General features: G+C 32.8%; 1 protein-coding gene across 1 annotated transcript; it reads right to left on the reverse strand.

Moving 5' to 3' along the window:
* Window positions 1-7,532: 7,532 nt before the first annotated feature.
* LOC134271266 (fibrinogen C domain-containing protein 1-like) lies at window positions 7,533-14,194 on the reverse strand. Its single transcript, XM_062753498.1, has 4 exons — window positions 13,936-14,194; window positions 9,073-9,206; window positions 7,657-7,753; window positions 7,533-7,573 (listed from the first exon to the last, which is right to left on the reverse strand). Exons 1-4 carry the CDS (start codon window positions 14,192-14,194, stop codon window positions 7,533-7,535), a joined length of 531 nt encoding a protein of 176 aa, XP_062609482.1.
* Between the last annotated feature and the right edge of the window lie 1,048 nt (window positions 14,195-15,242).

The raw sequence follows: 15,242 nt of genomic DNA on the forward strand, positions 1-15,242 counted from the left end.
TTCCTTCATATAATGCATTCTAATTTCTGATGTATCCATCTAGTTTTTTTCTTTGTAAAATAAGCCCATTTTAAATAGATCGAGATGTCAAAATGTCAAAGCATTAAAAATGTTTATTTCGTTATTTTTTGGCAATATATTATCGGATGTAGAAGGTTACATTTCACCTTTGCTACGGAGACGTCTCATTTATTTCTACTATTTGTAAGGATCAGTAACCTAATAATTTTTAATTATTTCCCCTTTAATATATAGACATAATTTTCAGTAAAAATTAAAGTCAGTTTAATTTGGCTATGAACAACCTCTTACGTGAAATGTAGTTACTTTTAAAGTAACACTCTTATTTTAAAAAGAACCTTTTCTCCGACAAGCTTAAAGTCCAGTCATAGCTAAACAATAATTAAAATTACAGAAATATGTAAATCGATAATGGTGCGCAATTTTTAAATTTTTTTTTTAACGTTTAAAAATATATGTCACCAAATTAATCGATTGCAAAAGCTAAGTATGCCATCTTCTTGTTTTTATATTTCCTATTGTTTCAAATATTTATCTTTCGAACTGAATATTATCAGAAGACCTTGGTCATTGCGGGAGCATTACATATAAAAACCCGCTACATGTAGACTGGAAAAGAAACAAATGCATCGTAACTTAAATCAGACTGACTTTTATATGTATCCATAGAAACAAATTCAGTAGGGACTTCTCAATAGAAGTAGCAAAGTTTCCAAGTTTTTTTAATCTAGAAAATACATTTAAAAAAAGTGTTGTTCATCATTTTTACAATAATTGTGTGTAAAAATTATCTTTGGAAATTGTCTTTTTAAAGTTGGAAAACTAAAATTTTGCTTCCTTAAAACTTTTCCAATAGAAAAATAGAAAACCGATTAAAATTTCCGTTAAATTAGATAGAGAAAAAAAATAATTGAATAAAGGGTTGTTTTGTTTTTCAAAATTTTCTAGTCCATGGGTTCTGATACGGATGCATGACAAAAACAGATGTATTTATCATGATTTTTGTCTTCGTGTACCTTGCATGTACATCTGTAGGAGAAAAGTGTAAAAAGTATGATTATTTTTATTCATTTTTTTTTTTTATTGTTAAACAAACTTAAATGAATAGAAACAAAAACAGCCAGAATGCATCAAATTTGTGGAAAAAGCAATTATACTGAAGGATAAAATTTTAAAATTTTTTGTACAAGAAGTGGAATTTGGGTGTGTGTTTTTTACCAGTTTGCTCTGAAAAAAAGAACTGGAGGTGAATATCTTACTGGATAATGGAATTATGTATGTGTTCCAAGACGCACACTATTGTTCAATTTATATCCAATATATTTTGAATATTACTTAAAAAGAATATACTTTTTCCTTCCACGATATCAATATGTCTCCTGTTCCCTGAATTTTTTGATTTAGTGGCAAATAATTGCTGCGTTGGTTATGCCTGGAATAGCAACCTGCAAGAATGCCAAGGTATAAAAAATATTTTACTTAACAACATATTTCATGTTTCAGATAAATCTTCCAATGGCAATTAAACAATGCAATCTTTTCATGCAATCTAAAATATGTACATGTACTTCATAAAGTACACGTGCAATACCATCATACACATGTCTGAATATGAATTTCCAGAGTGCATGCCTGGCTTTGGAGGAATTAACTGTTCTATGATCTGTCCATATCCACTGTACGGCCCCGGATGTCTACAGGTGTGTCAATGTGACGAAGATTCTTGTATCCATCGTCTGGATGCACTTAAAGGTGAAGATAAGTTTGTACATTTTAAAAAAAAAAAAAACATATATTGAAAAATACATTTATCACCCCAAACACATTTCTTGAAATCTTCTTTTCTAATCATTCAAATAAAAATATACAAGTATAAAAATTTTTCCCGGGGTATTTAGCATCAAGGAGAATTTTCTGTATCACATTTGTGAAAAATTATGAGCCTCCATTTACGATAGCTGGAGTTCATTGTTTTTCTTTTTTTTTTGTAGAAATTATTACTTATACATTTAAAAACTAGAAAAACCCATAAATGTCACCCATATTTGATATACATGTACACTTCTTTTCCCGTACACCAACTTAAGCAAAACAAACTGACTTGAAAAAAATGTGTAAATTTAATTCATAGACATAGGTATTGACTGTAAGAATTAAAAAAAAAATTGTGTTTGACCTTTTAGGACACTCTCACTGTAGGCTTTGGCACAATAAAGGAATAAATTTGAAGCCCATCAACCACAATTTGGCGACATTTCCATATGAATCAATGTTCTCGAATGGGGCATAAAAAAATAATCAATCAATTCAAATAAGCATAAGAATTCCCATCACAGCATATAATTAATAACTTTAAGAACTATTTTACCGATTTATTTTATAACAAACAATCGTGTTGAATATTACTGTACATACAGTATAGAGTGTGATTTGAGGTGATTTAAGCAAAACTTTTCCCCATGGCCGCCATATTGTAGGTCAACATTCCCCATCCTTCATTGTTCAATTTGTCATACTGGTTACTGATGTAAAGATAATATTTTTCTTATGAATACACGTTTGTTCAAACCTCTATTAATTCATAATTTTAAGACTGTAAATATTTCTCCCATAATTTTTTGATGCATGTTAATATTCTTGCCGGGGGAAAATTACTACTTTGCCCTTCAAGATGGCGGCTAAGGAGAATAACTCATAGGCAAAATACGTCATACATGTACAAAAGGGTCTATACACTGCAATTTTATTACACAAAAGTGATTTTCGTGACACTAATTTTAGAAAAAGCATCTTTGCTCATGATACATTGTAACCATGCACTTAGTTTCTTTATTTAATTTACAGAGGGAGAGAAGTTTTTAAAGAACATACTTATATGTGTTTTTCTACATGTACGTGATTAAAAGTTCGCTTCATCAAGCAACAGTTTGATTGATTGACTCTCGCAGTAGAGACTGAGAAGAAGTATTTTGAAAACTATATTAACTGTTATGGTTTTTCAAACACCACTCACACCCCAGGGGTGGTAGTGACCATGAAATTAAAATTTTTTGTACCCCTTGGCCAAAAATAATCTATACCAAAATTTGTTTAAATTAATTGGTTCAGCGGTTCCAAAGAAGAAACTGAACATGACCGACGAACAACGAACGGCGCACACCGACGGACGAACAGATTGCAATAGGTCACCTGATTGACTCGGGTGACGTAAAAAAGCTAATTCATTTTTTTAACAGTTAAAGATACAATCTATATTGAGGTCTTGGTAAACCAAATGTATATACAATGTATTTACTTTGAAAAAAATGAATAAACAGCATTTTTTCTAACAAAACTTCCGTTACATGTTTTCCTATCAACATATTTGTTCTCTCCCCTGTTCAGTTATTCTCCTCTGTTCTGGTGCTATATATTATGTCAGCGTCTATAAAGCTGTGTTGACAAAGCGCCATGCTTGTCTACAATGGTCGAAAACTCTGAAGGCTTCGAAAATGCTACGAATTGTCCATGATAAAAACAGCAGCAAATGCAGAAAAATTAACGTTTCCCTTTTAAACATTTAACTCCTGAAATAACAACTCATTCAGAAACAACACTACAAATATGCGATCAATTTGGTAAATAAATTTATTAATGAGAAGAGTTCCGAATTACAGAGTGAGAAATCTGAAGAAAAAAAACCAAAGCAGGACGAAAAATCTGAAGGTAAAAAACAATACAATTCATAAAGATCATTTCAAAACTTAGTAACTCTTTGTATCCCTGGATGTTTCCTTTATCTTACTTTCTGCATTATGAGGGTCATTCAATGAGTTATCATTAGTTATGCAATATATAGTATATCATAATAAATGCTGAGGCAACTAATTTCATTTTTTAGGTTGAAAGTTTTATTGAAGAGGTCCTAAACACAGCAACCTCCTTGACTTTTCCTATTTTCAATACAAAGAAATTCACTTTCAAAGAAAGCATAGTCACTACACTGAGCAAAAAAGATGTTTATAAATTATCTTTGCCAAGAAGATGAAAATAACAGCGTTTGTGAAAACTGGTTTTTTTTTTTTACATCAATCGCCGAAGAACTCAAATTTAAGATGTTATTTTCATATGTAGGAAAAAGTATCTTTAACGCTGTATATTTTTCAGATGAATTCAATAATTTAGATAAAAAGGAGATTTTAATATACATGTAACAGTCAATCTGGTCGATTGAAATTTGTGGGGGGGGGGGGGGCACCCGAAAATATCGATGTTATGTTTCACATGATATCTGAAAATGCTAAATTGACATGGAAAGACATTGTTAAGATACTAAACTTTTAATCATCACAGATTTTGTAGAATTCTGACAAAGGAAAAAAATAACAATATTTCTATTAGCGAGGTGCTCTATTTTCTTACAAATGCCTTTAGAGAAAGCACGCATTAAATGTGACAAGGATCTTTTTAAAAACAATTTGTTTTTAAAGAAATATAAGATTTAATGAACATGATGAACTTGCTTGTCTAAATGACAAAACATTGGTGCACTTTTTATAGCCAAAAAATAAGATTAATAATAATAAAAAAAATGAGGAATCAAAGAAGAAGTTATTTTATTCTGATAAAGAGAAGCAAGGGCTTCAAACATGTGTTTTTACTTTTCGTGTATATTTGAAAGGTCCATTCGAAACATGTACATACGAGTATATGCAAATAAAGGACTAGTAATGTTAACTTTCATATCCGAAATGGTCAAAGTAAAGTTAAAACAGGTTTTCTGCAAGTGTAGTCCAAATTTTGGTGACTAGGGTATTTTTTTCTGTCCCTGACAACGCAGTTGCATATAAGCTTAGAGAAAATTAAGATTAAGATTTTGAAGAAAAAAAGTAAACAGAACATTTCAATCGCTCATATTAGCTTAATCTAAGCTATTGTGAGAATTTTTTATTCCAAAACACGTGAAAACAATTAAAGGAAAGTTTTATACTGTCACATATGTCATGGGAAATGATATTAATCAGTGTCTTTGGGGCAACCCTAAAGGTGAGTATGCTGAGGTTTTCTGTTCATGGATACAAAGACCTAAGGCATGTTTAAAATATAACATGGAATATAACAAAACTCATTTAATTAGACCTAATCTCGTGAATGTCTTTATCTCACTGTTTACTCGTCGATACTCAAGGATCTCCATAACATCATCTACCGGTAACACAATTAGTGAAGCTTGTTAATCGACCTGTAACTGTGGGATAGCAATGACACGTCATGAGCAACATATTAGTATTCTACATATATTTTGCTTATACAGTGTGAAAAAAGCTAAGACATTCAAAACACCATAACGCGGACGACTTGAGTTCAAAAGGTTAAGGGGTGATTTTTATCCTGACGGCACATACATTGAGGATGAACAATGAATTATTATGTTTTGAAAGATGAAGTCTCATAATAGTAACGGTGTAAGGGATGAATATATGGAGATAACGAACAGTATTCAAGCTCAAAAGTCTGTAAAACAATACACAATAGGAGCAAAGCAAAAATGGATCTCCAAAACATCAGGATCAGGTGCAATGGGAAAAAATTCCATAATCGCGTTAACACTACATCTCCACATGTATTGTTTTAATGTAAGACACTAATGAGGCTTTATCATCATAAGAGTTTCCTTTATCTGTTTTCCATCAGTAAGTGTAGGGTTCCACGGACGGTGCCAGTACCCGGGATACCAGGGTCCGTTGAGGAAGGCATCAGCGCAGTAATTGAACCACCACCCGCCGTCCCTGTTAACAGCGCAGTGACCAGGGGCCTGATCGTTGTCTCTGTCAATGGTACTGAAGTACATTCCAGACAGTTCATAATAGCTTTGTTGACTGTGTAACATACTGTCGCCTATATTTGTAAAGAAATCAATAGATCAGTCCTTTACAGAGTTGGTGGTAACATTGAAAACTTTCACACCGAGAAAAACATTATCAACTGAGGCAAAGCCTGAGATAAATGCAGAATTTATCATATTGTTTGTTTTATACAAATAGAAATAAATAGATGATATTCAATGTTTTGTAGTTGAATATGGAATTTATTTCACGAGTGGGACAGGTTTTTTTTTATATTTTCACGAGTGCGAAGCACGAGTGAAAATATCAAAAAATCCTGTCTCACAAGTGATATAAATTCCATATTCATCTACAAAACATTGAAATTTTCTGTTTATTACATTCTCTTTGATTTTCCCTTTGCCTACGTGTTTTTTGTAATGCAGTCTTAGGCTACATGACGTCATAGTTGATCGGTTGATGAGACGTCGATCATAGCTTAGTGATAAACATTGTAAACATGAATTTCAGCAACATATCTGGGGGATTTTTCGCAGTTTTATTTTATGACAGAATGGATTATGAACTCGTTTTCTACCTTATAACAAGTAAAGGAGTATTTTTTACAACACTCTTGGTGAAGGAAAGGAAAATCGAGAGTTTTCCAGCACTTCTGATATTCTTTCACAATGTGACAGAATGTCATTTTGATATCCTTTCACACCGTGACAGGATATCACTTTTATTCAATGGATAAATTACAGTATTTCACTGTTAAAAATGTAATAAAGACATTTTTGATATTTCATATAGAGCAAATGCTTATATATATTAAGTTTTTCAAGGTCTTGGGTTTTAACGCGAAGTAATCACTACATGTACATAATACTGACGATATGACAATATAAAAAATAAACAAAAGTTTGAGGAACAGGTAACGTTACAGGTATACCCTCTCCACCCTCCTTTCTCTCTGTCCCTCTCCCCCTTTCTCTATCTCTCTGTTTTAATTTCTCTCTCTCTCTCTATCTGTTTCTCTCCCATCTCTCTCTGTCTCCCCCCCTTTCTCTATCTCTCGGTTTTTCTTCTCTCTCTCTCTCTCTCTCTCATCTCTGTGTTTCTCTCCCCCTCTCTCTCACTCTCTGTTTTTCTCTCTCTCTCTCTCTCTCTCTCTCTCTCTCTCTCTCTCTCTCCCTCTCTCACTCTGTTTTTCTTCTCTCTCTATTTCTCTCTCCCCTCTCTCTCTTTTCATTGTGTGTTTTTATCCCCCCTCTCTCTCTCTTCTCTCCCTCTTTCTCTCTGTTTCTCCCCCTTTCTCTCTCTCACCCCCCTTCTCTCTCTCCGCCCCTTACCTAACGTTCCGGTTACTGGCCCTCCGAGAAAGAGTTGGTACCTGTTGGTTTCATCCTCAACAGAAAATTGGTTGTATAATTCATATAACGTTATGTTATTTTTCAGTGTGATAGAAAGGTACAGGGATGTGTTCCTTGCCTTAGTAAGTTCATGGATGACCTCATTTCCTAAACAATATAATAATAAGAATACATGAACTTACATATTCGAGAGAATATTCAAGTCTTGTGCTAGCTCATTCTGTGCTAGATTTTAACTGTGCACAGGAGTAGTAATCTTCAATTATACCAGTGCATGTTGTTATCAACCAAATATATGCATAAACATTTTTTTAACTTGAAAGTAATTTTGCGATTATAGAGATATGCTGGGCATGTTTTGATATTCATCTAATCCTGTGATAAAAAATGAAATGAAAAAAGGTATGTGTTTTAATTAAGTGATCATTTTCTGGGAAATAACAAACAAAAACATATACCAATCCAGAAAGAATCTCCTAGGTTCCCAAACCCTCCTTTGTAATCCGCCCACGTTCTGTTAAAATTGATAGATCCGCTCCTCCGCCTCTGAATTACCTAGAGTTACATACATTGATACATGTAATTTATGGCGATATAAAGACGATTAATGACCCGTTATTCGTGACGTCATATCCAACATATGACGTCATGGCTTATCAAAATATTGAGCTGAAACAGACCTGTGCTCGGTGATTTCCAATCAATGTATCGACTTTATATACGCCTTTTTCTGTAGAAATAGTAAAAATGTTAAATTAACATCATTTTCATGACGTCATATTAAACATATGACGTCATGGCTTATGAAAATATTCAGTGCTTTGAAGTTTGCAGATAGCCCCTGTTTTAGAATATAATTTAGGGAATAACTATCTTCTAATTTGGTATTTGCGACCGTTAATGCTGATTTAACGGTCGCAAACTGAGTTTTACCGGCGACGCGTAAGCGGAGCCGGTAAAACGGATGTTTGCGACCGTTAAATCAGCATTAACGGTCGCAAATACCAAATTAGAAGTTTAGTTATTCCCATTCTAATGCAATCCATGCATTTTGTTTATTGTTTACGTCTTATTTTGTTGAATTTTGTTACATGAAATACGTCACGGAGCATTGTATTTTTGCGTCGCTCTATTATGACGTCACAATGAAAAAGCTTTCACGCTCGTTAATGCTCGTTTTACTGCTTCAAACATCAGAGCATTAGCCAATCAAAGAGTGTTTTACAAAACAATTGCATTAGAATATATATTTAACCGGCAAAGTTTGATTTTGGGGGCAAATATTCGTCATTACCGAACATAGTCCTTTGTCTACATCGTTTTTTTTTTATTTTTTGAAATTTAATGCTAAATATCTATCGTTGTCGTAACATTATCGAGCTTCTATAGAATTATACAGAGGAAATTCTTTTTGGCTCGTTTTTAGGCAAGAATTTGTTTTAAAAAAAATAACAATAACTTATAAAACATAAAATGGATTTTTGTTGTAAAAACACTTAATCCTTCTCTCACTTCATTTAAATCGTGCACATCAGCAAATGTCTCGCGATCAGTGACCTGCTTTTACCTGGCTGGATTTAACCATCGATAAAAACAGCTATTACAATGAGTTTTAATGTATGTAATTTCCCTTGTACGGTTTCCAAATGCTAATGGTTTTAGTTTGTTGTATTGTACCGATTTTTTTTAGATTGGTTTGATGTTATAGTTAATACCAGTATTCCCAGTAAAGAAATAAGCCACACTTTCTTTTGGGCTTATCTACATATATGTACATGTACACTGCGGGTAAGTCACTGAACAGGACAGGGAAAATAGCTGACATATCATTAAGAGACAGAGAGAGAGAGAGAGAGAGAGAGAGAGAATCTTACCGTCCACCATGTGTCATTGGTCTCCATATAGCATTGAACATGAAGTGACGTTGTATTATCAAAAGGATAAACCTGGTTGACACCGAACTCTACTGAACCTTCAACATGAAGATCATGGCAGTCTCTAGGAAGAGCTGTACAAATGAAACATATGGAAATAAAGAACAGTATTCAAAATCAATAACCCATAAAACATTACAAAATAGGAGCAGAGCAAACACGGACCTCCAGAGGAGGTGGGATCAGGTGCCATGGAGGAAAATATTGTATATAATTAAACACTCGTTTGAACATGCATGAGTTAATATCGAAGATATGATTACCAAGACCTTGTCTGTAGACAGTTTTTAATAGTCAGGATTTTAGCAAATACTATGTCCCAATGTTTGCCTTTATGGAGGTCAACAAGCCAATTTTTTTTCATTATTCAACCAATTTATTTGTTGTACTTGCACTACTAAGTCAGAAACGTACTGACATTCCCATTTTTTACTGACAAACTTAGAAAATTACTGACAATGTGCTGTCGTTACTGAGAAACTTTGACAATTACTGACCCTTTTACTGCCGGTGTTGATAAACTTAGAAAAGTGCTGACAATCTTAGTCGGTGCTGAAAAACTTAGACAATTACTGACCCGTTTACTGTCCCTGCTCAAAAACTTAGATAAGTGCTGACATTTACTGATAATTACTGTCCCTATTGTTTTCGCTCTCGGGGAGGCTGCAGTGGTGTGAAAATGACTGTGTGTTATACTTTGTATTTAAAAACAGTCTTATTTTAATTTTTGATGAAAAAAAATCCCTGGCAGTTATTATTTTTTTTAATCTAAATATTATTGTTATCTGTAAAACAATTCAGAATATGAATTGAAATTAACTATGCGTAAATCAAGTTTAAATTTATGTGTTGAATATAGCTATCCCTGTTCAATTAAAGAATTAAAATTAATTAATCATCAAGTTAATTTTCATCTATTTATTTCTTTGCAGACAGATATTTGACTTTAATGTAAAGTCCCCCCCCCCGTTTTCACGATCGGAAAGTTGTATCAATTTTTTTTCACAAACAGGACAGATGTATCTTGCTAAAAAAGGAAATCTTCTAAATATTGAATAATTACTGATAGGTAATTCAGTTTCCTAATGTTCTCGGACATAACTGTACAGGTCATATAATTATGTAACGTGAAGCGGTCACCCATTCAAGGGATAAACAGGCTCGCCGTTGCTTAACTTGCCTGAAAAAAAGGGAGACTCTACCGCATCACCAGAAAAGCTAGCTCACTAGCGAAGCAGTATAAGTTCCCTATATACTGTCCGCTACAATTATATACCCCTATTTAAGATTTCCGGTTTCATTTGCGCATACGGGAGTTCCCCTATTTAACAGTGCAGTGTTCAATATATAAACTTGTACTATGCCTTGTTAATTTTGTCACTTAAAACATTATATCTAAATGAATGGCTGGTTGATCGATTACGCAGGGTTCATAAGTACTCAATATCTGTAAGTCCGAGACTAATAAATAATTATCAGACTAGTAATAAAAATTCATGTACTAGCAATTATAGTAATCTTACGGAAAATATTTATATTCACTAGGTCAGCGGAAAGACTAATATTAGAAGTAGCACCATTTTTCTCAAATATTTTTCTTCTCTCTCTCCCTCTCTCTCTCTCTCTCTCTCTCTCTCTCTCTCTCTTAAAGATACAAACAGTATTGACACTTTAAGTTACTTAAATACTTGACAAGTGCTCCGTTTATTTACATTGGCGAGGGGGTTAGATCACTATTTAGTTTTTGAACTTAATTTTTAAGTATTTTTTAATCATGATTCAATTTTAACAAAAATATTACATGTTTCATAACTTCCAATTTCCTCCTGTAGCTATCGGTGAATTGGAATTAATTTAATTTTATGTGCTGAAATTAAATTTCATCTCATTAAAGTAGGTAGGCGTAGGGGGTGTTATGATGTTAACGTAATAAAAAGGCAAAGGGCGGACTTGTCTAGTAAAATATTTTACGAAGTAGTGAAATTGGAAGTTATTAGTCAGTCGAACCAGTGCTCACAAATATTTATTCCGAACCCTCTAGCATACATGTATAACCCCCCCCCCCCTTCACACACGTTACATGAAAAAGTATCTAGTACACCGGTGCTTGAATATGAATTTTATAAAAATGTGCAAGTTTTGTGAATGATGCAAATTTCTTTGTCCATTTGATCAATTTATACCCGTAATCATTATTTATTTGATTCATGTTTCATTAACATCTTTCCTTTTCATACGAGTAAGATTATTCGCTAACTGTAGGTGCCCATTATCTTCCGTGTTGAGTAACCATTCATCTCTCTCTTTCTCTGCCTCCTCTCTCTCTCTCTCTCTCTCCAAAAAATCAATATCGACCCAGGCAAAGTTTAAAATATATTTAAACTCCGGCTGTTTTTTTTTTAATGTCATTATATTCTGCATATAAATTGTGTTTGATTTTTAATTATTCTTAATTACTGATAAAAAGTTGAGGAAATATACTATGAACTATTTTTTACTTGATTTGATAATCAAACAAGTTCCTCACTCAACTGTCCCACACACACACTAACACGACTTAACAAAAAATATTAGGAACCAGTAATTTTTACAAAACTTTGGATGTAATGTATCCCTTCTCATATTTATTTTTGCTTACATCTTGAAACAATTTGTGCCTTTCCCCGGTTGTTTTTTACATCAATCTTCTTTTTTCATTAATCGTTAATTTTTTCTTACGTCGGTATATTAAAAAAAATATTTATTTAATCTAAGAAGAGATTGAAGGTTTGTAGATTGCATATTACGTATGTGTTGGTGTTGAATTTCTCAAATTCAGACTGTCTTGAAGAAGAGTCTACCTGTCGCCGTAATGTTGCGTAACTAACTTCTAGTGAAATCCGGCGAGTAGTCTTCTGTATAATGCTGCAGTGACACCTATTGTCTTCTTTACCCGCTACCGTACACACTCGGATCGCCTCAGGCGATTTCATTTACACACAGGTGCTTCACCAAGTTTCCGATTGTATGTTGAATGATTATGTAATTCGGCTGGATACCAGCTAAACGACTTGAATAAGTTTTGACGAATAAAAAGCACAGTGTTACTGTAAAATCATGATACTGGTTTCGATACCGAACAAAGCTATGAAACGTCGATTTATTAAGTTAATTTATTATGTTTACTTTAATTAAATTTATTAATTTTTTTTTACCTAAACAGATAAAAATGAGTACAAACTAAACACGACAGTATTAATTGTGTGTTCTACTTAAGTAAAATAAATAAGTACATGTTCATCGTTCTACATTTAGTTCGCACGTGCCCCCCCCCCCCCCCCCATTTTTATTTGAAAAGAAACTAGATCCATGTGAACGTCTACCGACACTCTAATTGGAAAATTTCTATTAAAGTTTTGTTTCAGGAGTATGCATTAGACAAATGATGATAATATAAAATGTCATAGTTTTACATGTATTTGAATTAAAAATAACACTTTCAGGTGGGGTTCCAGAAAATCCAGATTCGAGAATCAGCTAAAAGATGTACATTATTTCAAAAGAATAATGCGGACAGTAACTAAATCAATGAATGTCAAAGGATCAATGATCAATCCAGGCACCCCTCCCCCTGCCCAATAAATAAAAAAAAAATATTTAAATCCCCCGTCTGTCTTTTAATTGTCCAGTGGTTTCTTCTTGCAAATGCTTGGATTCGGGTATGTTTGACTGCACAAAAACATATGTGGGCGCCCCCCACATAATAAATTTTTTTACATAATATGAAAACTTTAACAAACGCCTTTCCTCAAAAAGAGGGCACCCACGGCCTCACCGCGCGCTATGAGTTTATTAAAATTATTCAAACTAATATAAATAAATCAAATTAAAATTGAATAAAACACATCTAGCCTAACAGTTTAATTCTTTATATTAATATTAAAGAAAGTCAGGGAGTTAATGTTAATTAAAAAAAAAAATAATATAAAATGCATGTCATGTATTAACATTGTTTTATTATAAAAAGGAAAAGACCTCTGTAAAATTTCATATCTCACTACTAAACGAAGATTTTTATTTTTTTTAAATTGCTTATCTTTTTGAAGGTTTTGAAATTTTATCCCTTCTCTTGAAAATATTTTTTTACAAATCAATTTTCTATAAATCGATCAAATAAGCTTCTTTTTTTTCCAAAGACATCACCTGGACATAGTTAAAAATTATATGAAAAAACAAATAAATAAAATAATAATCTATGTTAAAAAAAAAAAAAATCGATTCAATCAATCCCACACCACTGCAGCCTCCCGAAGAGCGAGAACAATAGGGACAGTAATTATCAGTAAATGTCAGCACTTGTCTAAGTTTTTCAGCAGGGACAGTAAACGGGTCAGTAATTGTCTAAGTTTTTCAGCACCGACTAAGATTGTCAGCACTTTTCTAAGTTTATCAGTACCGACAGTAAAAAGATCAGTAATTGTCTAAGTTTTACAGTAACGACAGCACATTATCAGTAATTTTCTAAGTTTGTCAGTAAAAAATGGGAATGTCAGTACGTTTTTGACTTAGTAGTGTTGGCAAAGTTGAAGACGAACACAGTTTTTCTTCCGATTATACGTTAACAAAAACCTTCTTCATTTCATAGTTTTATAATGCATGTTAAAGATTTTTGCCCTCGTATTTCTGCCGTTCGAGTATAAAATTGGTTACTGAGAGAAAGTGTACTAAGTTTGACATCCAAGATGGCAGCATAGAGAAGAAGCACGAATATACAGCATACGAAAACTATAATTTTTAAAAATATGATAAAATATCATTGATTACCTTCAGGAAAGTAGTTCCTCCAGCCAGCTTCAGCCACAGTAATGTCTGCCTGGTTACACGGATTATAGACGCGGCACTTCTTGTCTTTGGCGTTAAACCCGAAACAACCACAAGAGAAGCCGCATAAGGCCGTACAGAACGTCAGTGAACGGGCGGTGTATTCTGAGAGAAATTCACTGTCTGACTTTTTGTGATCATAAGCCAGGTCTGCAAAATACTTACGAGTCCCTGCAATCACGACTTGTAAGAAAACAGCCATCACAAAAAAACGGGAGGAAATGCGCATATTGCTATTAAACATTATTGCTTGCAATAAGATTTCAAATATAAGACCAGTTCAGAAGACGAAGGTTAAAGTTACATTGAAATAAATATGTTACAACTCTTAATTTATTCTGACGAAGAAAACAAACATGCCAATATTCTACTGTAACCCCAATCAAATAACTAGATCATGATAGGCCTAGTTAGTTATTCTGTTTTGCATACATTGAATACAGTAACATAATTTAAGCCACATGTTAACCTGGCTTAAAAACAGTCATAGTTTGTTTTTATTCTCAGTCGGAGTAAAATTTGTAAATTGATGACAAATTCTAATAGATGAAATACTGTGTAGAAAAATAAAATTCATGTACATTAAAAATGAGGTATCAAAGCAATTTTCTGCGTTGAATATTCAGATTTTTGATAAAATTAATTACTGTAAACAAATGTCTAAGCTGTAAAAAGCTCTGTGGTTTTTTAAATATATAAATTAACGAATTTGATTTATTTTTAATTTTGAAAAGTTTATCTCCGAGTCACTTTTATTATTTCACAGGCATTTACGCCTTCAATACAATATTTTTAGCATAAGAATGATGGCACAATCATTACTGCATCATATTGAAGTAATTTAGATATAGTCTATCGGGATTTAAGTACACTTACGCGGAAGTCTTATTCTAGTGTTTATAGATTATACTGAATTTATTTATAAATACATGTATGATTTACCATTACCAAGAATAAAATATTTCTGTAATGTTGTTTTATAAATGCATGCATAAAAAATGAAATTTGACCAAAATTATCGAATTATTTAAGATTTTAGACGCAATATCAATATAAGGGTCGCGAGTATATTGTAAAATCTTTTCTATGTTTTCTTTATCTTTCTTTCATATATCAAAAGTGTTATTTAATACCATATGAGATAAATCACTGCAGAATTTATAAGTTTATGCCGGAATATTGGAAAGAAGCCCTAAGGAAATAACTAGCCAAATCTTCAATGCACCGTTATGCACCCGAAAAGTTCTCAA

This window comes from Saccostrea cucullata, unplaced genomic scaffold (genome assembly GCF_032062105.1).
Source record: "Saccostrea cucullata isolate Sc308-1 unplaced genomic scaffold, CSIRO_AGI_Scuc_v1 ctg7746, whole genome shotgun sequence".
Taxonomy (NCBI): domain Eukaryota; kingdom Metazoa; phylum Mollusca; class Bivalvia; order Ostreida; family Ostreidae; genus Saccostrea; species Saccostrea cuccullata.

Bases quoted from the DNA above. Each gene is read 5' to 3' on its own strand.
- LOC134271266 (XM_062753498.1), bottom strand. From the start codon at position 14,194: ATGGCTGTTTTCTTACAAGTCGTGATTGCAGGGACTCGTAAGTATTTT. The intron at 7,754-9,072 runs GTAAGATTCTCT...ATGTAACTCTAG, and splicing joins CCAATGACACATGGTGGACG to GTAATTCAGAGGCGGAGGAG. The intron at 7,574-7,656 runs GTATATGTTTTT...TTTTTATCACAG, and splicing joins AGGAGATTCTTTCTGGATTG to GATTAGATGAATATCAAAAC.